The sequence below is a fragment of the Neolamprologus multifasciatus genome, chromosome 10 (genome assembly GCF_963576455.1).
Source record: "Neolamprologus multifasciatus chromosome 10, fNeoMul1.2, whole genome shotgun sequence".
Lineage (NCBI taxonomy): Eukaryota > Metazoa > Chordata > Actinopteri > Cichliformes > Cichlidae > Neolamprologus > Neolamprologus multifasciatus.
In genome coordinates this window covers 15,091,851-15,115,907 of record NC_140448.1, presented here as the reverse complement: position 1 = coordinate 15,115,907, position 24,057 = coordinate 15,091,851, and the positions used below count along the sequence as shown (strand labels likewise).

The following is a 24,057-nucleotide window of genomic DNA, read 5'->3' as shown; positions in this document are numbered from 1 at the left end:
GTAATTGACTCATTTTCATTTTAACATTAGTATATGGCCTCTTTTCACTCCCCACACTTATATACCACTGCAGCATGCCATTAAACTTTATATCCTCTCTTTCTAAGTCTGTGTTTTCTCTCCTCACCCACCAACCAGTCAGATGGCTGCCCCTCCTTGAGTCTTGAGTCTGTTTGCTTGGGTTTTCTTCGGGTACTCCCTTATCTGCCTGAATTTCACACCGGACCATGTCACAATTTGACTGACACAGATAGCTTCTCTTTAACGTCTTGGTTTGTAAAGTAAACTAAGATAAAATTGCATAAAAGATGGACTTTGCACCAAAAAACAAGCCAATAGATCACATTGTGACAGCAGTTCACAAAGAAAAGGGAGTAAAGCTAAGATGGAAGTTGAAGAGCCGAGCCAGTGCAGTTTTTTTACTTATGATATAACATTTACATGACAGCAGATAAACTGAATGTGGAAAAACTGAAACTATGTTATTGTTATTATGTTGTTATGTATGTTATTATCGATCAGTTTTACTTTTTAGGCTCCCTTGACATCAGATTGGACTGCATGAGGTCAAAAACCTCAAATGAGTGTGATAAATCAAAGAAAAAAAGGAATTAGGGGAAATAAACAAAAGGGGATTTGTAGTAAAGATCAAATTTTAAAAATAGAGAAGTGGAAAGACAGAACACACTGAGATATACCCTACTTATAAACACTTATTAACTCATTAAGTCACGTTTAAACCTGTCCAGTGCTAATGGTGAATTTATTGCCAGTGTATCCAACAGACAAGACATGTATATGATAATGCCCCTGATGAACATCCAATAAGAATGTTCTGCCTAAAGATCTTAAGTTAAGAAAAAATTCATTAAAATAAAATAAGAATGTGAGTGCATATTTGCGCCATTTAGTCCATTTCTAACATTATTTATTGAAAAAATACAATTAAAAGATCTAAACAATCTTAATTTTAACATAGGGATGTAGACCAGGAAAATGAAGCGGATGACTTCACCTTGCTCAGTGAAAGTCACAGAAGTTCAATATTGAGTAAAAATAATAATATATAATATAATAATAAGTGAGGAATAGTGATGACAAAGCTTAAGTGTAAATAGATAGATATTTACTAGCACAAGCAGATACTGCACAACACTAACACGCTAAAGGCTTCCTGAGAATATTCTAATTTAGACAGCAGACACTATTTTTAATAGCAAAAAAGAAACATTTTTTTCATCTATTTGTTTGACTTCCTCAGATCTTCAAACAGCAGACACTTTGCCTGTGCAGACAGAAAGAAAGCAGAATGGCATAAACTGCGGTATCTTTAGTGATGATCTATTTATGTCTACGTGGGCTTAGCTTAGCCAAACCTCATGCCAGCGTAGTGTGTCAGGGGGCAAGTCCAGATGGCAGTGTGGACAGGTGTGTGTCTGATAGTGCACTTCCTGGTTTCTCTGTCCCCAGCAGGGCCCCTCGCTTCCCCACAGTGGGTGACACGGCGAGTGGGACGACCAAGCTACACCAAAGTGTGGCCGAGGGTCTGTTTGGTAGCTCACTTTTTGACCACTAGAGGGCAGCGGTGACGAATCAGAGTCGTCCTGCTGCCCAAGAAAAGCAGAGGTCTGCATTACAGTAGAGAAAAGAGCTGTGCACAGTGACTTCAGGCTTAAATTTAATTTCAGTCTTTAAAAATTACACAAAAAAATGCACAGCAATAACAAATCCTCTATTATTTTATATGTGTGTGTTACATTAGAGAAAACTAAATGAATGGGGAATGCATGAAGAATTTTCTCAACACTCCCTCTAATGGAAAATATATTTTGTCATGAATTTAAAAACCTGTTTTGTAGTTTCAGGGCGATACTCCGAGTCAAGAGACCTCAAGCAGTACCAGCAGGGTTCAGGTGGGTGATCTATAAAAGCAAAAATGGCAAAGAAAAGCACTTAAGCAGCATTAGCTATAACCCATTTACATTTAAATAGTCTCACACAAGCAAGTGCTTTCAATAAATGCACCCTGCTGGCCCCATGCATCTGTCAGCTGGGAGTCTGACCTACTCTGTGTGTTAGAGGGATGAGATAACACAGAAATGGGGGACAACTCTTCTTCTGTCTGCAGGGAGGACGATGGGAGGCACCCAGTATCGTCCTGGGTGTCTGTGGCTACCAGGGTGCTGTCTGGTAACACTTCTGCACCGCTGCACTGATCGTCTGCACCCTTTATCAAGCACACAAACAAAATGACACGCTAAATGCTCATTTGCTGTTTCATATGAGTTGCACTGACTGTGATGGATAGAAGTTTTGTTTATGTTATATTTCATTTATGGGGTTTTGTCTCATCTGACCTGGCTTGGCTCTCCACCTCCATCATAGTGTCCTCCGTCAGCCTGGTCTTCCTCATCTGGTTCCTGGAGGCTTTGTGACTCATCGCTGTCCTTGCCACAACTCTGAGTCACTGTTTTGGCCTGAGTAGAAGTTATCCCACTGAAGTTTGAAAGAGAGACAGAAGAATTAAAAAACATGCCCTCCTAACCGCCTAACTACGAGGTTATCAGCCAATCAGTCACCAGCTGCCTTACAAGGGATCGGCCTCTATTGTTACAGTCAGGGCAACCTGATTAGTCGTAAACATTCATTCTCCCCTCGCCTTACCTTTCGATGCTCTGGCCCTTATCCTCATTCTCTTCCTCCATCCCACCTCACGTGTGTCCCTCCCAGGGTGACTGCTGGGTTTTTCCTCTTAATCCCACTTGGTCTATTTTATTTATTTATTTATTTCAGCTTTTCCTTCTCTTCCACCGCTCTGTCTGCCTGCTCTCTCACTGCTCTCATCCCTCCCTCACTGTGTGTGAAACGGAAACTCCAGGCTTTCAATATTTGATGTGTCTGAATAGCTCACAAGCAGGTTTCTGTAAAGCATGATCAGGTGATTCTCTGAGTGTTGGAGTCAGCTTTGCCCCAACACCATCATCATATTGTAATTCCACTATTCCCCACGAGTAAACAATACAAAATATGTTTATTTCCAAACTTAAGGTCACTATCAATGAATAAATTAGCTGCTATTTGATCTTTGTCCGTCTGTATGATTTCTGCTTTGATAAATTATTCACTATGCTTCTCAGATTTGACAGTTGACGGCTGATGAAATAGCAGGTTAAATATTCACATATTCAGGTTTCAGATTGGCGTGTGGCTAATTAGACTGAGACCTGGTGAACGTGTAGAAAGATGATGCAGGTGAGTGGGAAACATCATTGGGAGATGAACTGCTCATTCCCTACCTTACTTTCTACTGAGCAAGGTACTTGTAATCCACTTGGGTTCCTTCCATATGATAGCCTGTTATACTGTACTGTGCAAAAGTCTCAAGCAACTGCTCATTTTTTTTTTTTTATTTCCAAGGAGCCATACTTTTTAAAGTGGTCTTGACCAATAGTTCTCCAGGCTTTCTGAAAGTATTTCAGAGCTTTCCCTTGGACATTGCCTGTCTCTTAACACTGACCTATGAATCATTCAAGCATAAAAATGGAATTTAACTCAAGGGACGAACCAGACAATTTAGCATATAACCAATTTTAAATGATATCTATAGGCACTTTGTCACTGGATGCCTGTTGCAAAAATATAGAAATTTGTTTGAATCTATGAAAAATGTCAAAGATATGTTTGACAGACATAAAATAGTATATCTGCACCCACAAGGTGAGAGAAGAGCTATTAGCTGAAAACATAACACATCTCTGGATGGAGTGCAGTGTATCCTAAACAATTTTGAGGGAACCGGACAAAGTCCCCATCCATCTATTCTCTTCCGCTTATCTTTGTCACGGTTGGAGGGGGGCTGGAGCCTATCCCAGTTGTCTTAGGGCGGGAGGCAGGGTATACCCTAGACAGGTCGCCAGTCTGTGGCAGGGCTAATCAAAATAGGTGGTCGGCCTAATATACTGTCTACAGATGAACAGTATCTGGAAGACACGTGCTTAAGAAATGCTAAAAAAAATCCAGATCCTCTGTGAGACATACCTGACAGAGGATCTGAGAGATGCATCTGACCCGTCAGTTGATCCATCTACTGTTCAATGAAGCTTTATCAGAAATGGCCTCAGTGGAAGGATGGCTTTCAAGAAGACATTATTAAGGAATAAAAACTGGGGGGGGGGGGGGGGGGGGGGGATACTGAGGTGTGCCAAATTCCACAAGAATTGGATCAAAAATCTGTGATATTGAGTGATGAATCCAAAGGCGGAATTTTTGGTTCCGTCAGATGCGGATCTACCATGAAACACCATTCATTTCTCGGTGTTCCCAAACACACTGCCAATGCAGTAAAAGCATATAACCGAACTCAAGGATTGGCCTCCCCAGAGCCAAGACCTCATCATTATTTAAGCAGTGTGGGATCATCATGATAGAGAAAAAGACAAGCAACATCCAAAAAAGATCTGTGAATATCCTCAAGAAGCCTTGGAGAACTATTCCTTAAATTACAAGAGAGTTCAGGTTGTGTTGAAGAATAAAGGTGGTCATGCCAAATACTGGCATTAAAGCTCATTAGAATTGTACAAACTGTGTTTTATATGAACTGTCGTACCTATTTTCTATTTTCCTAGGAAAATATAAAGAAAAATGAAGTGTGGCTTAAGAATTTCGCACAGTACCGTACTTCTATAATATCACATTTCAGACAGAAACATTTTCTCATGCCATTTGAAAGCAGCCACTCTGGTCATTCATGAGTAATTAAGAAGGATTCATTCTGGTAATAGAGTATTTTCACACAGCAGCACCATGACTGCATTGTAAATCACTCAGTCCACCAGCAGATGGAGGAAGAGAATTTCATCTGTGGTTCATAAACCACAGGTAGACCAAAACCAAATTATACTAAATCTTGGAATTTCTCCTACACATGTTTGCCTTCAATTTTATCCATTTTTATCCATATTTAATTTTGTGTCCCCCGGTCCTGGAGTATCTCTTGCATGAGCCTCTGTCTTTTTAGCTTTCAGATTCTGTGGGCTGGCGTCTTCATTTGACATGAATTCTCCTTTTTAGAAATTCAAAGTAATCCGATAAGGTATAAAAAGCAGCACACATGGGTGAAAGCCATTTTCAACCACCCTTATTAACTACATTATGTGACCTGGGTTTTAATTTCAGGCCTTTTTGTAAAGCTGTGGAATGTGTGTGTGTGTGTCCATGTGCCTGTATGCATACTTGTATCTCTCAATTTTGCTTCTTGTATGCCAGCACTCTCACTTATGTGTGTGTGTCTGTGCGCGTCTTCCTGTAAATGCACGGCAGGTAATGTGAGTGTATTTCCTGTGTGTGTGTGTGTGTGTGTGTGTGTGTGTGTGTGTTTGTGGGAGGAGGGAGACAGGAACATAAGTGGAGATGACTCACCAGTCTTTTGTGACAGTGGTGCAGAGAGAGTGCTTTTCACCCATTTCTCTCCCTTGGGGCTTGCATACAAAACAAGAAATGGAGAGAGGGTAAAGAAGAAAAGGAGAGGAAGATTGGGTGTTAGGAAGCATTAGGGGGGATTGGGGGGGGGGATAATTGAAGGAAAAAAACTGGGAGAAGATGGCAAATGAGTGTAGAGAGCTGGACAAAGAGAAGCGAAGAAAAGATGAAAGGAGTGAGCAAAAAAAACCCCAAAAACGACTAGGGTTGCAAAGATCATAAACAAAGGATGCCGTTTCACGGGAGAGGCACTGGCAGCTCTGCCTTTGTTGTCCTAATGGCTGGTGAAAGCATTGTTGATGGGCCATATTGTGTTCAGCGTAGGTAGTAACAGATGAATCAACAAAATAAAAGGGGGTCACAGTGACAAGATTCAGATTTAATTTGGAAAAAGCATCCAGGTCAGGAGTGTGTTAACCCTTTGAGCAGCCTTCCTGAATATCTGCCTACCTTTACTTATTTATCGGCAGCTTGCCTACTTGGAAATAATTCTGTCAAACACAAATGAAAGTCATGAAAATTTATTGTGCATGGTGATTTGTATTCACAGCATTTTAAGCTGATTTATGATAGCAGTAAGTTTATATTTTGTTTTTCTTCTGCTTTTTATTGTAGCGTTCGGATCCTCGGGACCTAAAAGGCCTGCTTATCGAATTTTAAGCTCAAGATGTTTAGAGCTCCGTGATGTAAATGTTCAACTAGAGACCATTTAATGCAACAGGTTGACCACACACACACCCCATAATTAAAGTTCTGTTAGAAGGTGCTAAATGGTAACGCATTAAATGTACCATTTCTGCAGCAATGCCCTGATTGAGTCACCATCCCATATTTCCCTCGTGCTGCTGCGCAGGTTTTCAGTAACAACCCGTCAAATATAAAAAGCTGCAGACCTCACCAGGTTAGAAGAGGCATCCCATTAGGCCTTTGTTCTCTCAAACTCTGCAGTCATTCAAAATCACAGTTACAAACGCAGTGACAAAGGGGTCATGTAACAGGATAAACACTAATTAGCGGCATTTCTCAGTTTCAAAAGAGGTGTGGAAATCAGCAGCTTAATAGGAGTTTAAAAAGCAACATGAGGCAGCTCACAGACCTCCAGCAATTTCACATCATCCCATGTTCGGTGTGATGATGATGAGAGATGAGATAGCCTTTATTTGTCAGTTGCAGTTGCCCACAACCGAGATGATTCGATTGCGCCTCCAGCTGATTCGGTGTCCACATTGGATGGAAGGTAAGCATGGGAGGAGGCGTTGGATTCGGGGGAGTGAGGGCGTATCAGTATCAGTGTACATGTTTCGTGCGTGTGCATGTGTGTGTGTGTATCCCGTGTTCAGCTGAGAGAAAGTGTCACCACGCCTGGTTAAGCAAAGGTCAACAGTCTCCAGTGGACCAAGGTGGCCTTGAAGGAGGTACAAAGAGTTCTGATAACAGTCTTGTTATCATGGGAAGGATTTGTTGTTCCAGTCAGCTTCAACCTTGGCAGGCCTTCAGCTGGCACCAGGGGGGCCGCATGAGTGAAGATGGTGAATGTTTGGGTTTCGTGGAACAACTGCATCCAATTTTTACAGTTGGTCTAATGTCCATCACTGGTCACCAATTATCTCAATTCCCGTTGTTCTTCTCCAAGATCTTATCCATACTGCGTTCAAAACACAGTCTGAGTACTCACAGCCCTGCCAATTGTCTATCATTTTGGCCAGCCTTATGGGATTTTGAACAGCTGTAGCCGCTTCTTGTTCTTCGATAAGGTCCAAGCCAGCTCCAATCAGCCCGAACTCTGTTATCATGGTTCCAAATTGGTAGATGTCGTTCAATGTCCTGCATCGAGAGTGTCGCCAGACACACGACGCAACCGACCATCGAGTATCTGGCAGCAAACGTCTCTGCAGGACAATCGGGCTCTCCCAAGCCCAGCAGGGTGTCAATTCCGTTACGGGACCAGTTGATCAAATCTTTAGGTTTTAGAGAACAAGACTGAGAAACTCTTTGAGGGTTAGAGTTAGACGAGACTAGACAAACACATAGAAGCAGCAGCAGGGAAGATAAGGGAGGGAGGGGGGGGAAGGATGCGTCCGCCTCCTCCGAGAGCCAAAGAAGACGTGAAGTCATATTGAGAAATGGGAAATAGATGTGCGATGGGAATGCTGGTACAACCTGCAGCTTTTGTGCCTTTTAACTTAGTTAAAGCGGAATATAATCAGCTAAAATCCTTAATTTGTTTTTTATAGTTAGGGCCACAGTTTGATGGCTAATGAAATGTTTATAGTTTTATAATTCAGCCTCTCTACAACTACAGTGGCTCTTAAATCGGATAATCAAGATGTGATGGAAGTGCAGAATTTCAGCTTTAATTCAAGTTATTTAACAAAGTTTTTGCATGAGATGTTTTTGGATTTGCAGCCAATTTCATAGTGTCCCATTTTCAGAGCTCAGAATTAATTGGATAATTAGGTCTGGTCCCTCCTTATTTAATGTCAAATGAAACAGACATAATATATGGAGTTGATTCACAGTGTTGAAATTGAGTTTTATAGCCTTTTTTTTAATTGTAGTTTTAAATATGAGACTCGAAGAGATGTCTGTGCAAGTGAGGGAGGCCATCATTAGACTAAATAAAATGAAATAAACACATTAGAGAGACAAAACCAAACTTAAGGCACGGCTGACTAAACAATCGACAACATTTTTAAAAATGAAGGAATGCAGTGGCTAGCTCAGCAACACCAAAACACCCTAAAAAACACAGAAAACAACTAAAGTGCACAGTGATAGAATTACTACCTTTGTTAAGAGAAACAACTCAAGGAATTAGAGATGTCCTTTTTCAGCTCTACAATCCAGGGAAATCTCGATGAATCAAAATACAGATGGTTTTACAACATGGTGCAAACCACTGGTTACACTCAAAAACACTTTGGCAAGATTAGATACCTAAAAGAGCCGGCGTTGCTGTAATTCTTAAACAGTTAATTAAAACCCCTTGAATTAAAGCTGAAAGTCGGCACTTCAGTCACTCATTGATCTTTTGATTTCTGGTGGTGTGTACAGAGGCAAAACTACAAAACAACTGTGTGTTTGTTTAACAAATTATGGACCTCACTGTAAGTACAGCCCCAGTATGAGTATGAGCAACGGGAGAAGAAAAATACATCAAAATAAGGCATAGAAATATTTAATTGGCCCAAGAAGAAAACACAAACCATGTCCTGTTAGCAGCTTACCGTAACCCAGTTAATATCAGTGGTTGTAAAGTGGATTTGGTCATTAAAACACTGTAGAGTTTAAGCCCTGCACCTCACATACATACGTATCGTGAATTCTGTTTAGCTAATACCACGCTGATATTTTTAAGTTAAAGGTGGGATCAAAGTCCGACTGTTATAGAAATTCCAGGAGCGTTATTTAGTCAGATTTTGAAGGCTACTCAATATTTATACCACAGTGGCTGACATTTTTCCTCAGATTTCTGCTTCTGTGAATGCATGGGCTTCTTGGGGCCATTGCTGATGAATTGTTGTGCTGTCAGACTCTTCCGTGCCAGGAGCTGGATGTATACCAAATTTTGTGCCTGTGAGAGTTGGAGCCTTTTGAAAGATTCAAATAGCATTTTAATTATAGCACACCCACCAGGCAACATATAAATGATTACTATAAGGACGTAATGTGATCTAAAGCTTGACACACAATTATCCCTTTGTGCTGGAAAAAAAAATGTAAATCGCAATTGTGTAGTATGTCACAGAAACATGAATGAGGGAATGTAAATAGCCACATCCCAACAATGCTCTTTTTGTCCGCCGCTTGGCAACAAGGTGGGAGAAGAGGACTTCGTGGGAGCTTCCTTTTTTTTTTTTGCATCCTCTGCACAGACTTAATGCGTGATCAGAGCGGTCATGCTTAGTCACGTCGTCATGTGTCAGTTCTGAGAAACACTGAACTGGATTCACTCAGACATTGTAAATTATACATTATCACACCGACTTTATACAGCTGTTTGTCTGTATTAGGCAATTATTCCAATACGGGCCAGCATGTGTGGCAGTTATTATAGGCCATGCATGTAGCGTAGTTAACTCACAGAGCCTTGAATTCTGATAGAGCAGTGTAAAACAAATGGGAACACAGAAGAAAATCACTGAGAGGATTAGCTGCCTTTATCAGGTTAGATTAAATTTGATTTGTGGAACGATCTTGCTGGACTTGGGCCACACTTCCCAATTTAAAAATGCTACATGCTGATGTTTTTTTTAAAATGTCCTAATGACATCTTAAAGTGCCATCCATAAAAACATGTGCTTAAAAAAACACTATACAGAGGACAGGACATCCCTCTTGGTTCTTTGCTAGATGTCATCAAATCGATCATTTAAAGGGCAGGGCTCTGGGGTCAGATTGACCCGAGTGTCATGATGATGTCATCTTTCTGAATTAATTTACTTACTGTGCTGGTTATGAGGTGACCAGCATACATCAGTGATCATACTGAAAAATTGATGTATTTGAATTTAATATTTTGACATAACATTTTTTAAAAATTAACTAGCACTGCAAATTTGACCTTTTTTACTGATCTCACTGAGGCCTCAGTACAGCCTCTGAGCATCTTTCAATCATCTTTCACATTCAAACGACATTTTTTAAAATGTCCAAATCAGTCAGATGGGATATTAAACAGACTTTGCCTCTCCAGCTTCTTGGTGCAAAGTCAGTGCAATGGCCAGTCAAGCCCATGGTCTAGGTAACTGTGCAGAGAAATTACAGCGAAGGGATGTCATGTGTCCTGCCATCCCCATATACTGCCCATTAGTATGAGTGAAACACTTAGGGCTACTTCTATTGCCTAAATGCTTTATGACTGAAAGGAGTTAGTTAAGATGTCATGTGCCACATTTTTAGGGGTTTCTTCAAACTACTTACAGCTTTGGAGTCTTCCTTTGAGAGCCTAATCACCCTCGAAAGTAGAACCGGGGTGTCTGCTTCTGGCAGTTATAAGAAAATTATGACAAATAGCATTTGAAAATAGCAATCTAATAGCAGAAGGGAGACAGGCCCAGCTGTCATCCATATTTCTGTGTACTGTTTTTGTCCACTGGACCCTGCGAGGGCCCTCTGACCCAGTGTTTTGAGTTTTCTTATATTTTGATGTTTATGGTTTATGTTTAAGATCATGTAGTTATCTTCAGCTCATTCTAGTTTGCCTAGGTTGCCGTTTTAGTTCAGTGTTTATTAGATTCCCCTTGTGTCTTCGACCCCGGTGTTTAGGTCTCCCTCACCCTTCATCCTGTCTCCTACTCGTTTACATGTTTGCCCTTTGTGACCCATTACTTCTGTCACGTGTGTTTCCCCCCAGTCATCATGCTCTGTTTGTGCTTAGTTGTGTCAGTGGCTCATCCCCAGTCCCCTTTTCCCTCTGTATGTATTTATAGCGCATGTTCCTCGTTGGTTCGCCATGTTAAGTCTGCATGTCTTAATCTGTCATATATAGAAGAGCCACCTTGACATGCATCTAAAGGACAAAGGTCACTCTTTCGACGATGCAATTGTTCACATATTGAACAGAGAGGACAGATGGTTTGAAAGAGGAGTGAAAGAAGCCATCTATATTCACTGTGAACGACCATCTTTGAACACAGGCGGTGGTTTACGACATCAACTGTCTGCCATCTATGATCCAGTTTGAAGATCCCTTCCCAGAAGCCTTAACGCCCACTCACATCCTGGGCCATTTGACCTCAGGAAATCACATGATAAGGTGAGGCTAAGTTTCACATTCGGTTCACCTGAAACCTTGGCTGATTGTGACCCACACCCGCTTTCACACCTTGGCTCATGGTAGAGGATCAATAAGGGGTCCATGACCTTCTTGGGGACACTCTCATAGGGCTTAAATCTGAGATTCTCCACCAGTTGCTCTTAGAACTGAAGAAGCTTCTCAGATGAGAGTTGAAACATCTTCAAGGAATCTTAAAGAAGTCCAGACGGTTTTCTTTCCAACCTCCTTAGACTACAAGGCCCTGGATGACTGAGAACCTTTACAGACATTCTGTTATATGTTTCGTGTCTGCGTGTCCTATGTTGTCAAGTTTGTGTTGTCATGTCTGCGTCTCATCATGTTTCCTGTTTATTTTGAAGAGGTCTCGTGTTCCATGTTTAGTGTGTTTAGTTTCACTTCCCCTGTGGTGTCATTATGTTCATTCTAATCAGCTGTTTTCTCATGTGTTTCCACTTCCCCATATCACCTCCTGTGTATATTTAGTCTTTGTGTTTTCATTCATTCCCTGTCTGTTCATCCTGCTGTGTGAGTCCATCTTTCAAGGTCTATGAATGGATGCCAAACGTCAGGTTTCTATGTTCACGTTTTTTATGTTTAGACTTCGTTCTCCCAGTTTAGTCTATTGTTTCGTTTTGTCTTTGCCTTTTGTTTTTGTACTGTTTTACCAGCCTAAAATAAACGACTCACAGTTTCAATCCAATCCAATTCTACTTTATTATAAAGTCCTTTCCAGTAAAAAAACACAACCCTTATTTAAGATCAAGTTTAGTTTTTGTGTGTCTGCACTTGGGTCCACCCCCTCAGTCCACACAGTCGGCTTCTCCGCTAACTGTGACACCCTCAGGTTAGAAACCAGTTTAAATGCCGGGTGGCCGGAAGCATCAACTGAATAATAGTGTTGCATTGTGTTTATCTGGGCTTATAAATAGGCAAATATCAGTTTAAAAGACAATATGTCAAGGTTGTGTTTAGTGCTTGTTTCTGCTGCCTCCAAGAAGCAGGTAGTTTACTGCTTAAACTACCTCCTTCTTCTTCTTTCAGCTGTCTCTATCTTATCCTATCCTGACCATGTCATACCAACCATCCTCCTTCCCAACATCCATGAATCTTCTTTGATGGACTTGCTCTTTCCCTTGTGCCTGGCAGCTCCATATTCATCATCCTTTGTCACCTAACCCGCCCCCCCCGTCAAAACCTGTCAAAATCTCAGACTTCCTTCCATGTTGCTTTAAACTATGAGTTAAACTCAAATCACATCTCAAATTACATTTTACATTTAAATAAAACTAATCCATCTTAAAGTTGCTTAAAAGAGCACTCACCAAACAACCTGTCTTTTTTCCATGTATTCTTCACCAGCATCGCTATAATAATGTTTTTCACATGTGTAGACTTTAGTCTAAACAGAAACTGAAATGGTGAGAGACATAGCAGACCTCACACAGCTTTGTTTGACCGGTAAATAAAAATATGGCATGTAAAATGCGTCATAAAAAAAGTGATTGTGATTTCTTCTTTATGTTTAGCCAAAATTAGAAAGGCAATAAACTCTTCAAAATGTCAAACTATTCTTTTGATATTCTTAAAGCACCATGAAGCCCATTAGTGAGGTGCTGAACAGTTTCAGTGGCCCTTGCCATTGATTCTCTGGGACTCCTGATTTTCAGTCTTTAAGAGTCAGATGTTTTCTCATCTGCTGTTTTGGTGGTGGTGGTGGTGGTGGTGGAGGGCCCTGTCTAACATACTGGTTTACAATCTCATTGTCATATTTGCAAAAGAATTAAGTGACTCACTGATCCTCCCACATCATCCCAACCAACCAGCATGCCCACATCGCTCTCGCCACCACCGGGATCACCAAATCACCTCACTGCTAGGATCGAGGGTCCAAGGGTCTTTGTCTCTCTAGCACTGCTGCCTAAAGGCAAGTGGCTAAGTGACAAATGAAAACATAATTCCTGCAATCATTCTGTGAATATCTAGATAGAAGCTACAAGCTGTAACCCAATGTCTGGATTCATGAAATGGTGTCCAAGAAACACCATGAAAGGCACTGTTCAAATAAACCGAGGCGCAAGCTCACAAGATAACATGTGATTAAAACATATTGACAACCTGCTAATCACTGTCACTGTTTGTACCCCTGACAGCATGCATAAAGTTTGTTTTGATGCCAAACAAGCGGGCGACCAGAAGCACTTCAAGGGATTATACCAGAAGGGTATATTGCCTGTGTGATGTGAGAGTGAGGGGGAGGTGTGGAAACAAGATATGGCAGGAAACCTATCTACCAAACACCTTTCCACCGGCCGACTGGCAGCCTCGAGGCAGAAGCAAACATGACTCAATCTTTATCTTAAATGCCAGCAGCTAAATTACTATACAGCTCAAAGAGAATATGTATGTGTGTGTGTGTGTGTGTGTGTATGTGTGTGTGGTCCTGCGCAGTAAAGTGTACAGATGGATGACTCATCCACCAATCATGTGACTCATCAATCACTGCAGTTACCATTTCCCTGCCTTCTTCTGAAATTTTCCTTTTCTTTAGTTCTCTTTCATTCCTGTCTGGCTGCCGTTGCCTTTTCCCTCCCTGTTTTTTTACTCTTCATTTTGATTTTTTTTGAGATAGAATAACATCCCTCTATGGGTTTTTCTTTACTTGATTGATGTGGCTGTCACTGAGATTTACTGTCTTTCTCTTTAGTGTTTTATTTTTTTGTTTTAAGCTAAAGAACCAAGTGTTCGTGCTGTTTTTGCTTCGGCACAAATACAACAGAGCACTCGCCAAAAAGCCATGAAAAAACTGAACTTTAATAAAATAATTGCTTTTATTTTTTATCATATAGCAAAACTAGTAATCATCATGCTGTTATTTACACATTGCACGGGCATATTTATTTCACACTGTACATCTTACAATGCTAAAGTGACATCAACAACAACACTCTCCTTTTACAAGACAGATGGCTTCACTGTGGACACAGTGGCCCTCTTCCTTTGAGATTTCTCTTTTTTTTATGTTCACAGTTTATTCAGAGAAGACAACCATTTTGAATTCTCCATACTGTTTTATTTTTTTCCTCTTTTTTTGTTCTTTTTTTTTGTTCATTTTTTAAGATGCAAGTAGAAAGACGTGCATTTAACGGTTTAAGCACAATCCCTGACTCCCCGGCCTGAAACTTTTCAATGAATTTCTTCTGAAAAATGAACAAAATGTTTTGTAGCCTCTTGGTGGAAATCAGTTGTTTTTTGTTCGTTTTTAAAAAGAAAAAAAAAAAAAGAAAAAAAAGGCTGCAGAACAGATAGCATGATTTCAAGTATTTTTTTTCTTTTAAAAATAAAGAAAAAAATAGACACAATAGATATGATGCGTGCGTAAAACAAAGTAAAAGTGAACTGGAGATGGACAATGAGAAAATGATCCAAAACATGAAGCACTCCTGCAGAGTCACGGAGCGCTGCATGGATGTGGCGACGGTGGATCTGCCGTAAATATGTTGACACAATAACTTCTGGATCCCAGAATGCTTGAAACCCCTTAGTCCACCAGGTTGGAAGTGTTTAGTGTTTAACTTTGTGCTTTTGGAGTCCACAGGGTTTCTACATTGGGATGATGAGAGAATTATGCAATATGATATTTCCCTTATAGAACCATGGTGATTTGTAAGGCAAAAATCTGAATCTTGAGTTTGAAAAAAAACCAAAAACTAACTGAAATGTGTGTATTTGGCACCTTTGCAAGTTGCAGCTGTTTAAGGTTGATCCAATCAGAAATGAGAAAGGCAACTACACACAGCAAATACAACAAAAAGTATACTGTCAACATTTGACAATTCCCGTGTTCTTTCTCTTTTTCTGTGTGTGTGTGTAGATAAGAAGTAATTGAACTACTTTAGTTTTGTAATGTGACGTACAGAATATTAAACAAAAGATACAAAGTGATGTTGTAAACATGATTCTCTTACAATGGCCACATCTGCTTGTGAATGTGTCACAATGTGATTCTATGTAAGTGTGTGTGTTTGCGTGTGTCCTCTATAGATCTCTGAAATATGCAAGAACATCAGAGATTGACCTGAATGGAGGCAGACATACACCATGGTATGTTCTGTTTCAAAATGTAAACTGAGCAAGAGGCTGAACATGGTTACAGGGAGCTTAAACTAGGATACCTTCATCCTCTCCCTGACTGAGAAAATCAACAAAAATACAGTGATTAAACCAACATAAATCTAACTTTTTACTTCTGAAGTTTCTCATCAGGCTCAAAACACACCTTCTCTGAATCTTTTTTTTCCCCCCACCTCTGCTTTAGCTTTCCTCCCGCTACTGTATAACTATCCCACATCTGTGAGTCCCTCTGAGCGGACAGTGTCCAAAAAAGTCTCTCAATACATTCTGCGCTTCATGTAGATCCTCTCAATAAAGTTTTCCAGTTCCTCCTCACTGTCCAGCTGAGGCACCAGCCCATCTTCCTCATAGTCATCTCCCGGTGTGACTTGTGGATAGTAGTAGGGGGGTCGCCTGCCTCTCCTGGGTGTGGTTATTGGTTTGGGAGGGGGCAGGGGTTGGTAGGTCCGTGGGTGAGGAAGGATATAGTTAGAGATATAAGGGGTAAGAGGCAGGCGTGGTGGTGGCTGCTGCTTCCAGCCTTGTCCGCGGTTCTTACCCCCACCCCTGTGTCTGCGTCTCGGGGCCTGGAGGTCAAGTTCCTGGGGGCCGAAGGTCTGGTCTCTGGAGGGGGCGGGCTTGCCATAATATTGTGGTTTGGGATATGGGAAATAAACAGGGTAGTATGCTCGATATGGCTTTTGGTAATATGGATAAGAGGGGAAGGCTAAAAACTGTTTCTGGGGCTTATACCAGTAGTCAAGCTGCTTCTGAGGCTTATACCAATAGTCCTGTTTGTATGACTTGACTTTATCCTTGTGCCATTTCTTGTTGGACTTGTTGTACCTATAAGGGGCTTTCTTGGGGTTTTTTGAGGCTGTGTAGTGATAAACAGGCGGGGCAACCAGAGGAGGAGGTACCAGAGGCCTAAAGCGTGGGGCAACAGGTTTGCTGTTGGTTGGCAGCTGTTGTAACTCTTTCCTTTTTTTCTTCTTCTCCTCCACATCACTAATAATCTCAATTACATCATCGGCAGGCAGGTGCAGCTTGCTGCTGATCTCAATAAGCCTGTCAATCATCTGCTGGTCCAGGTCATCTTCATCAGGAAGGACCTCCTCTGAGCGTTTGTCCTCAGCCGTGTTGCCGGCGGCCCCCATGCTGCTTTTCTGCCGGGGCTTCATGTAGGACTGCTGCTTCCTCCCCATGTACTGCAGCAACATGTCAGAGGCGATGTCTGCCAGCCTCTGCTCTTCCTCTCTGGCTCGCTCGGCCTCCTCCTGCTGCCGGAGCACCTCCTGTTTCTCCGCCCGCGCTCTCGCCTCTTCCTCCATGTGGGAGAGGCTCTCCTCTTCTTCCTCAACCTCCTCCTCCAGCTCCTCTCCTTCATCCTCAAAGTCATCCATGAAGTTGCCCCCCTTCACAGGTCTGTTGCGGGACGGGTTCTCCTGCCAGTGCTGCTTCTTTCCTGCACGTGCTAACTGAGTGTTGTATGCTTTGTAGCCCTTCAGAGGAGGCAGGATCTCATTATCTTGGAGACCCAAGTCAATGTTTTGGAAGTAGCCTCTTATTTTGCGCTGCAGGGAAGGGTCATCTCCCTCTGAGGTGGAGCCTGGCGTGGCCTCATCTAAGAAACTTTCTGAGTAATTTCCCTCCTCCCGCCCCTCTCCTTCGTCTTTCTTTTCGTCCTCCCTTACGCTATCTGTTCCCACATTCTTCACAGACCACCCTTGATCCTCCGACCTTGTGTTGTCATCCTCCTCCCCCTCCCTCTCCTTCAAGTCATCCCCCTGAGCAGCTGCCAAATGGCCTACATTTAGCTGTTCAATAGCCTTATCGGCCCCTCGCCCCTCCTTCTCCTCCTCCACCCCCCTCTCTCCCTGTGGCTGCTCTGTTCTCCTTATCTCACCACCCTCAGAGCCTTCAGCAGAGGGCAGCTCCGGACTCCGATCCCCTTCCCAGTCTCTGTTTTTGCTAGCCTGTTTTTCACTGTCCCCCAGGTGGTCCAGGGCCTCAAGCAGAACCGCAAGCACCTGCGCAGGGTCCGTCACTTCATCTAATTGGCTGTCTTGACCCGGGCCCCGACCCCAGTCTAGGGACATGTTGTCAGGGCTGGAGAGGCTCTGGGGCTGGGGCGAGTGAAAGGGGGCAAGGTTGTCCTCTTTACGATCTGTCCGGGTGCGCCCCTCCACCCCACCCTCCCCTGCCTCACCCCACACAGGGGCGGTGCCAGCTAACTGTGGAATGACAATGAGCAGGACCAATAGGATGAGGTGGGCTGTGGAAGGGGCGTGATGACAGGTCATGACCATGCAGAACTGGCAGGAGGGAGGTTAAGCACCTGAAGAAGGAGAGAAGGCAGAGAGAAAAGGACAGAAGAAGGATGAGAATTTATTCACATATCATTTCTTATCTCTGGAATCACAAATTTGCTTTTTTGTGTTGTTGTTACTTTATTTTCTTTATTGTTTTCTCCCAGTGGCAATGTGAGCATTGGTGTCATTTAAATAACATACAGCTTTGGTGAAAAAGCCAAAACGTAGAGAGGACTGACTGGTAAGAAATATTTCATTAAGTCCACAGCCTGCCATAAAGTTTCAAAGAAAATGTACCTGGAAAAATGACCAGTTTTTCAAACAAAACATTTTTACCACAAAGAGGCCACCATATAAAAGAAAACAAACAAAAAAAAAACGTTTTTCAGTTATTGTAGAAACCATTGAGGACAAAAGCAGGCAGACGTAGCAGCAAAAATCTCCTCTCTTTTATTTTCGATATAGAGCCGTTTTGACTGAAAAAAAATGTGGTTTCTAACATTTCCAGCTCCAGTTGTGTCACTGCTGTGCAGCTTGGATACTACTGAAAACATGAAGATGAAGCTCTGAGAAACCAGTCGTGAGTCGTTGAATTAACCGCAAAAAAACATAGAAAAAGAAAATAAAATTGCGCATTTCTTTGAAGCGATGGGGGATAATCCGCACAAAGAAACTGCGTTTCGATTCTAAACATCGTGCCTTTTTTTGTCTCGAGTCGCGCGTTAACCCACTCATTACCTACTCATTATCTTTAAGCCGCACGAATCACCTGGTTGGGAATAATACATCCCCTGGCGGATTTTGTCAGTGTCACGAGATTTAACTGAGCAAACTGTTTGCAACAGCAACGAAAATGCGCATCCAGTAACTGATTTGCGTCTTTTTTCTGGTATATGTTAAAAATGCCTCACCTCTTCCTCCAAGCCAACCCATCCAAATCGCGCGCACCTCCCATTTTCTAACGTCTAGTTCTTAAAAAAAAGAAAGAAAGAAAGGAAATACTGAGAACAAAAACTGGTCCGAGCTCGCGTGTCGGTAATTGCTGTGATTTTGGTATTCCATGCGTCAAAGCGATGTCACCAAGACACTGGCACAGAAAGCTGCAAGCTCGGGGAAGTCATGCGTAAAGCCGGTGGCCACGGTTGAGTTATTTAACCCTACGGTTCCTGAGTGGTCCATCCAAATTGTAAATTAACCGGGCATTAAGTTTGAGAGGATAAAGCCTTTTTGCGCAAAGACAGGAGGGCGCAGCCAGTGAGGATGCAGGGCTTTGTCCTTGTGTGGCGTGAGCATGTTTCTCCTTACTGGCAGCGGTGGAATGCAGACAAGCGCAAATTTTTGGCAGCACAACCCAATTTGATTTTTTTTTTTTCATTTTATTAAATCAAGAGAAACGAAATTATTTGACTTATCAGGGCCAATAACCTACTCACAAATGGTTGGGATTCTAAATTATTTCGAATTAATAGCTGAAAACCGTCTGTTTAAATCGTGCTTGTTAAAAGAAAAAATACTGAAATCGTAAAAATGTGCACATTTTTTAAAATGTGCGAATTCTTCAAAGGTTTTTAAAAAAAATCTTGCGTGAAAATTTTCCCAAGCTCTTCTGAGAGGCAGCTAGAAATGTTTATTAAATATAATTGTCTTCACATTGCAGGGGATTCATCCTTAATTAATACTGAGAGAGTGAAATAAACAAAATACAAAATGAGATATTTTACTGGGGATTTTTTACACTGCATTTAATAATCATTATCATGCCTATACGTTCATAAGAACTGGATTTGTTCGTAAATGTCACAATAATAACATTGTTTTTAAAAAAAGAAAATTAGAATGTATGTATATATATATATATATTGCTCGATTCCCTAGAATAGAAATCATACACAGTTTAGTCTAAATTTAAGCACCATTTAGAAACGGCCACAGTTCACGTCTACTTCATAATCAGACAAGCAACAGTCGCACATAGATTAATTCTAACGATGAAGTTGCAAATTTAAAAGAAAAAAAACACGAACTATTTCTCGTTTTTTTTTAACCAAAAAATAACGTGATTATGAACAGAGAATTATAACGAACTGAATAACAGTCAGAAATTGTCCTAATCTACCTGGTTAGTATGGTTTGTGAATGATGCAGAGACAGATTTCGTTCCACTTACCTGAAGTCCCACTGGGGGGTGGGGAAGTGGTGAAACTCGCAACGCACGGATAAAGCCAAGATTATTTCATGAATAGTGAAAGCACCTGAGAGAATTTCAGCTTTCCTCCCTCTCTCTTTCTCTCTCTCTCTCTCTCTCTCTCACTCTTCAGCCTGTGACCAGCATCAAGGAAAAAAAAAATAACAATCAAAAAAGAATCTAACGTCTCTTTATTTATTTGTGAGGTGTTTGTATGGCGGCAGCACTGGTGCTAATGTACAATTGAGTGAATGTTTTCAGCACCACGGTCAGCGCAACTTTATTGTATATACCCTCGGCGGACCACGTGATCCTCCCCACCGCCACCCCCCAGCTGCAGGCAGTGCTGACGTCACTTCCATTGATAAGAATGTTGGTGTGGAGATGGCACTGTGAGTCTAGGCTGGCCCCAGCTGATGAATGAACGGAAATGGCATGAATGAAATAGTACTTTTCCTCAATGAAAGGAGCAAATTGTAGAGATAGAGCTGGTACACAGCCATTTTCCTTCTCACATATTAAAGGGTGGTGTGTTGCATCTTCCTCCCTTGTTGCTTCCTTCCTTTGCTCTGGCTTGTTTCAGAATCAGGAGAAGAGTGGGAGGGGAAAAAAAATAGAGTGACCTCTTTCACAGGCTATCAATTAGGGTCATTTGGTGACATTCTCCCAAGAATCAATGACAAGAGGCCGATGTCTCGCTGCAGTTTGCTTGTTGGTTTTGGTCTTAGGTGGCCCCGGATCATCTGTAGCTCATGGGTTACGGCGGGAGCAGCCGCACTTTGCTGCTTGATTTCTTCTCAATTTTCAGGGATTGCACAATTTTCTACCCACACCGTCATTTCTAGCCGCTCTTCATCTGTCAGCAGCTCAGTGTGCTTTTAATGTGGCCTCTCATCAGCATTGTTCTGCGCCAAGGAGACACGAGCCAATGACCATTTGTACATAAATCAGTAACATTTCACGATAAGGGCAAACACGTGCTGAAGCAATATGTCATGATTATATGCATGAATGAATGCGGGATGTATCATGAATTCCTGCTGTTCACCATTTCAGGAATGATTAAGTGGCTGTGTGTTTATGTGATCAGGAAATTAACTTCATACATTAATTTAGTTGATACCGTTAAATTAGCTGGAATGCAGTCGCATGCAACAAAAAAAGTGCATTTCAGACCCACATGTCCGATGGGCCTCTGAAAGTGGAGCCCATATGCATTCTCATAAAAACACAAGGCTATTTTGTGACACTGAGAAGCGAAGACACCTACGTGTTGCTGTAAGATCCGGCAGTCTTTGTTCACGTCACAGGATGGCGAGGTGTTTTAACGTGATATGTTTCTGTTGTTGAAGTGGAGCTTGCTCCAGCACGTACAGCTAGTGCCAGTGGACAAATCACTGTAGAATGGACAGACTTGGTTTTTGGGATGATGATTCAGTGAGATGGACTAATATCTTAGAAAAAATGGAAGGAAATCGCTTAGTCCCAGGAATTCAGTACAGTTCAGAAATGGCTACAAAGTGCAGCCGTCACAAAGACAAGAGCAGTTTGACAAAGATGACAAGAAGAACATATATTTATATACTCGATGTGTCCTGCATGGGCATGTTTTTCTCGTGGCATTCGCAAGATATAAATGTGCAACAAATTTCTCACTAGCACAACACCCCATGACAATATGTAGTGCTCCGTTTGTGAGAAAATACAAAATGCAGTTTTTAAATGATTTTATTTCTTAAGAGAAAGAGAGTTGTGCGAAAAAGTAATTCCATCTCCATACTTGTTAAACCAAGAATTAACTGTGATTAACCACTTTTCCCTCTCTTTTTTTTCACTTTTACTAACCACACCCAGGCCTGATTACTGCCAGCCCTGCTGAATTAAGAAATCACTTAAATAGAACATTTCTGACAAAGTGAAGTAGACTAAAAGATGTCAAGAAAGCAGCACATCAAGATCGAAGGAACTTTCCATTAATCAGTATAGAAAGGGTTACAAAACCATTTCTAACCCTTTAGGAATTCAGCAATCTGTAATGAGAGCCTTTTCCTTCGGGATCAATAACGTATTCTGATTCTGATTCATGGTGAATATTCCCAATTCAGCCTACCAGAATTACTCCAAGGGTGCATCCATGACACATCCAGGAGGTCACAAAAGAACCCAGAACAACATCCAAGGGACTGCAGACCTGACTTGCCTCAGTTAAGGTCAGAGTTCATGATTCAACAGTAAGAAATGCACAAGGCTAAAATGGCCCAGTGTGGCTGAATTAAAATAATTCAGCAGAGAACACTGAGCAAAGACTCCTCCACAGCGATGTGATAGACTCATTCACAGTTACTGCAAATGCTTGGTTGCAGTTCTTGCTGCCTAAAATTAATTTGATGATCTGAAACTTGTAAGTGTGACAAATATGCACATACACTAAGAAATCAGAAAGCCAAACCACTGTGCATACAACAGAGATCTCAAGATCATGTCAAAACAGAGTAAGTTTAAACACTACAGAAAATAAACAATTTTTTTTTTATACCGCTAGCAACAATTTTCATCCACACAACTGTCATTGTTGAGGACTTGTGGTGAGAAAAATGTAGCTCGAGACGTGTGCGCCGCTATATTTAGATGACCTGCGGCACAAAAATGCACAACACGAGGACTGATACCGCACTCTATTAGCAGCAATCAAGAAGGCAATCACAAGGAAGTGGTGTGAAGAGGTCCACCCTACTCTGGGTAACTGACCGCACGTAGCTGAAAAGATGTACACTTTGAAGGACTCTCACTTGTTTTGTTTTTTGGGCCACTGTGAATCATGTGAAGTCTGCAGAAGTTACACTGATGCAGTTTGGCCTCTGCGCCAAAACAATTTAGGGCTCTTCCTACTATAGGCGAGAGCACAGATCTGACAGGGGCCTTTTCAAAGTGTAACTGGATCCGGGCTAATTTGGTGGCATATGTATAAAGCAACATTCATTAACTGATGATTCATTCAAGGTTAACTAATCACATAAACCTCTCAAAAGTGACCAACAGGGTGTCATGAGACAACCTGCATTAATGCACGACTTATTAAACGATAATGACTCGTGCATTAGTTAAGCACACTGCACTCTTAGCAAAAAAGCTTTCCATTATCAATACTAAAACAAGAAGAGGCGTAGCATTGCAGCACTGTCTCCCAAAAGGTTTAAACCTCACTACCCCTGCCTGAAACATGAGGATAAGAATCAAAGCTCTGTTAGGGTAAACAACTCCAGGTGGTAGAGGAAATGTTTGTTCTTTTTTTCCAGCTTCCATTCGACTTTATTTATTACAGAAACAGCTTCCACTTCCACTGTCAACCAGTCATTCCCAAGGTCTGCCGTAATGGGGCGTTTTTGTACATAATGACTCAAGGGCAGATAAATATAAAGTTATTTCTGGCATTCAGTTTTCCTGTTGTTTTGAAGGTAAAGGAAGACACTGCACTGCTATTACTGGCATTTATGTGCCGGATAACGTGGAAACAAGTTGATTCACAACGTTAAGCCAACCTCATTTCCATACACTTCATTTGTCACTGACAAGCCCTTGCTCTGGCCTTGTGCGCCACTAAATTCAGCTGTCAGTCCTCGTACAGGTTGGGTTCTCACTGCATTAAGGCTTGTGCATGTGTTTATGGGTGTGTTTTCTTTGTATGTGTGTCTGATTCATCCCCGCACTGTATGTTCAGTTAATCACAGACAGGGGTTTGGTATTTTCACTGATGTTCTGAGGTTAATTGGATATTAGCAGCAGATGTCACATGTGGCCAACTTTATCGAGCAATTATCGAGCTTCCTGATTCAAAATGTCTTCGTTATTTTTACAGACAGAGAATTGCAAATATTATTTAGAGTCTTGAAAGTCTTCAGTCCTGTAATTAGCTGAATTTTCTGCTCTTACTCAGAAATTAGTCCTGATCTCCTCCCGATATCTAAACTAATATGGCACAATTTTTTTTACTTTTCATGTCTTTTTTTTAACTAAGTGAGTAATTACTCACAGGGAAGGCTGGAAAAAATAAAGTCAGCGCTTGAATTTAGTAACTTGCCAAACCTCTTTTAGCACCAACCATCAATCTGACATTTTCTGCATGTGCTTAGGGGGACTTATGAGTAGGGTTTTTGAATCACTCGTCACTACAAAAAAAAAAAGCCCATTTCACT

The 24,057-nt window shown here is 41.6% G+C and overlaps 2 protein-coding genes across 3 annotated transcripts; both read right to left on the bottom strand.

Annotated features, from left to right (window-relative positions):
* Nucleotides 1–68: 68 nt before the first annotated feature.
* LOC146509882 (uncharacterized) lies at nucleotides 69–3,051 on the bottom strand. The gene is made up of 6 exons (XM_085175249.1): nucleotides 2,665–3,051; nucleotides 2,358–2,496; nucleotides 2,068–2,227; nucleotides 1,849–1,922; nucleotides 1,377–1,607; nucleotides 69–1,285 (listed from the first exon to the last, which is right to left on the bottom strand). Exons 1-6 carry the CDS (start codon nucleotides 2,703–2,705, stop codon nucleotides 1,241–1,243), a joined length of 690 nt encoding a protein of 229 aa, XP_085031375.1. The 5' UTR covers nucleotides 2,706–3,051; the 3' UTR covers nucleotides 69–1,240.
* An 11,210-nt stretch (nucleotides 3,052–14,261) lies between these two features.
* LOC146509881 (uncharacterized) lies at nucleotides 14,262–20,140 on the bottom strand. Of its 2 annotated transcripts, none has more exons than XM_085175282.1 (2): nucleotides 19,847–20,140; nucleotides 14,262–17,705 (listed from the first exon to the last, which is right to left on the bottom strand). In XM_085175282.1, the coding sequence occupies exon 2, from the start codon at nucleotides 17,674–17,676 to the stop codon at nucleotides 15,646–15,648; it is 2,031 nt and encodes a 676-aa protein (XP_085031408.1). In that variant the 5' UTR covers nucleotides 17,677–17,705; nucleotides 19,847–20,140; the 3' UTR covers nucleotides 14,262–15,645. The 2 variants fall into 2 exon arrangements, with proteins under 2 accessions (XP_085031408.1, XP_085031409.1); XM_085175283.1 differs by lacking the exon at nucleotides 19,847–20,140 and adding an exon at nucleotides 18,591–19,836.
* Nucleotides 20,141–24,057: the final 3,917 nt, after the last annotated feature.

Coding starts and splice junctions, on each gene's coding strand:
- LOC146509881 (XM_085175282.1), bottom strand. CDS start 17,676: ATGGTCATGACCTGTCATCACGCCCCTTCCACAGCCCACCTCATCCTA.
- LOC146509882 (XM_085175249.1), bottom strand. CDS start 2,705: ATGGAGGAAGAGAATGAGGATAAGGGCCAGAGCATCGAAAG. Junction 2,228..2,357: donor GAGGTGGAGAGCCAAGCCAG/GTCAGATGAGAC, acceptor TGCTTGATAAAG/GGTGCAGACGATCAGTGCAG. Junction 1,286..1,376: donor ACACACTACGCTGGCATGAG/GTTTGGCTAAGC, acceptor CTGTCTGCACAG/GCAAAGTGTCTGCTGTTTGA.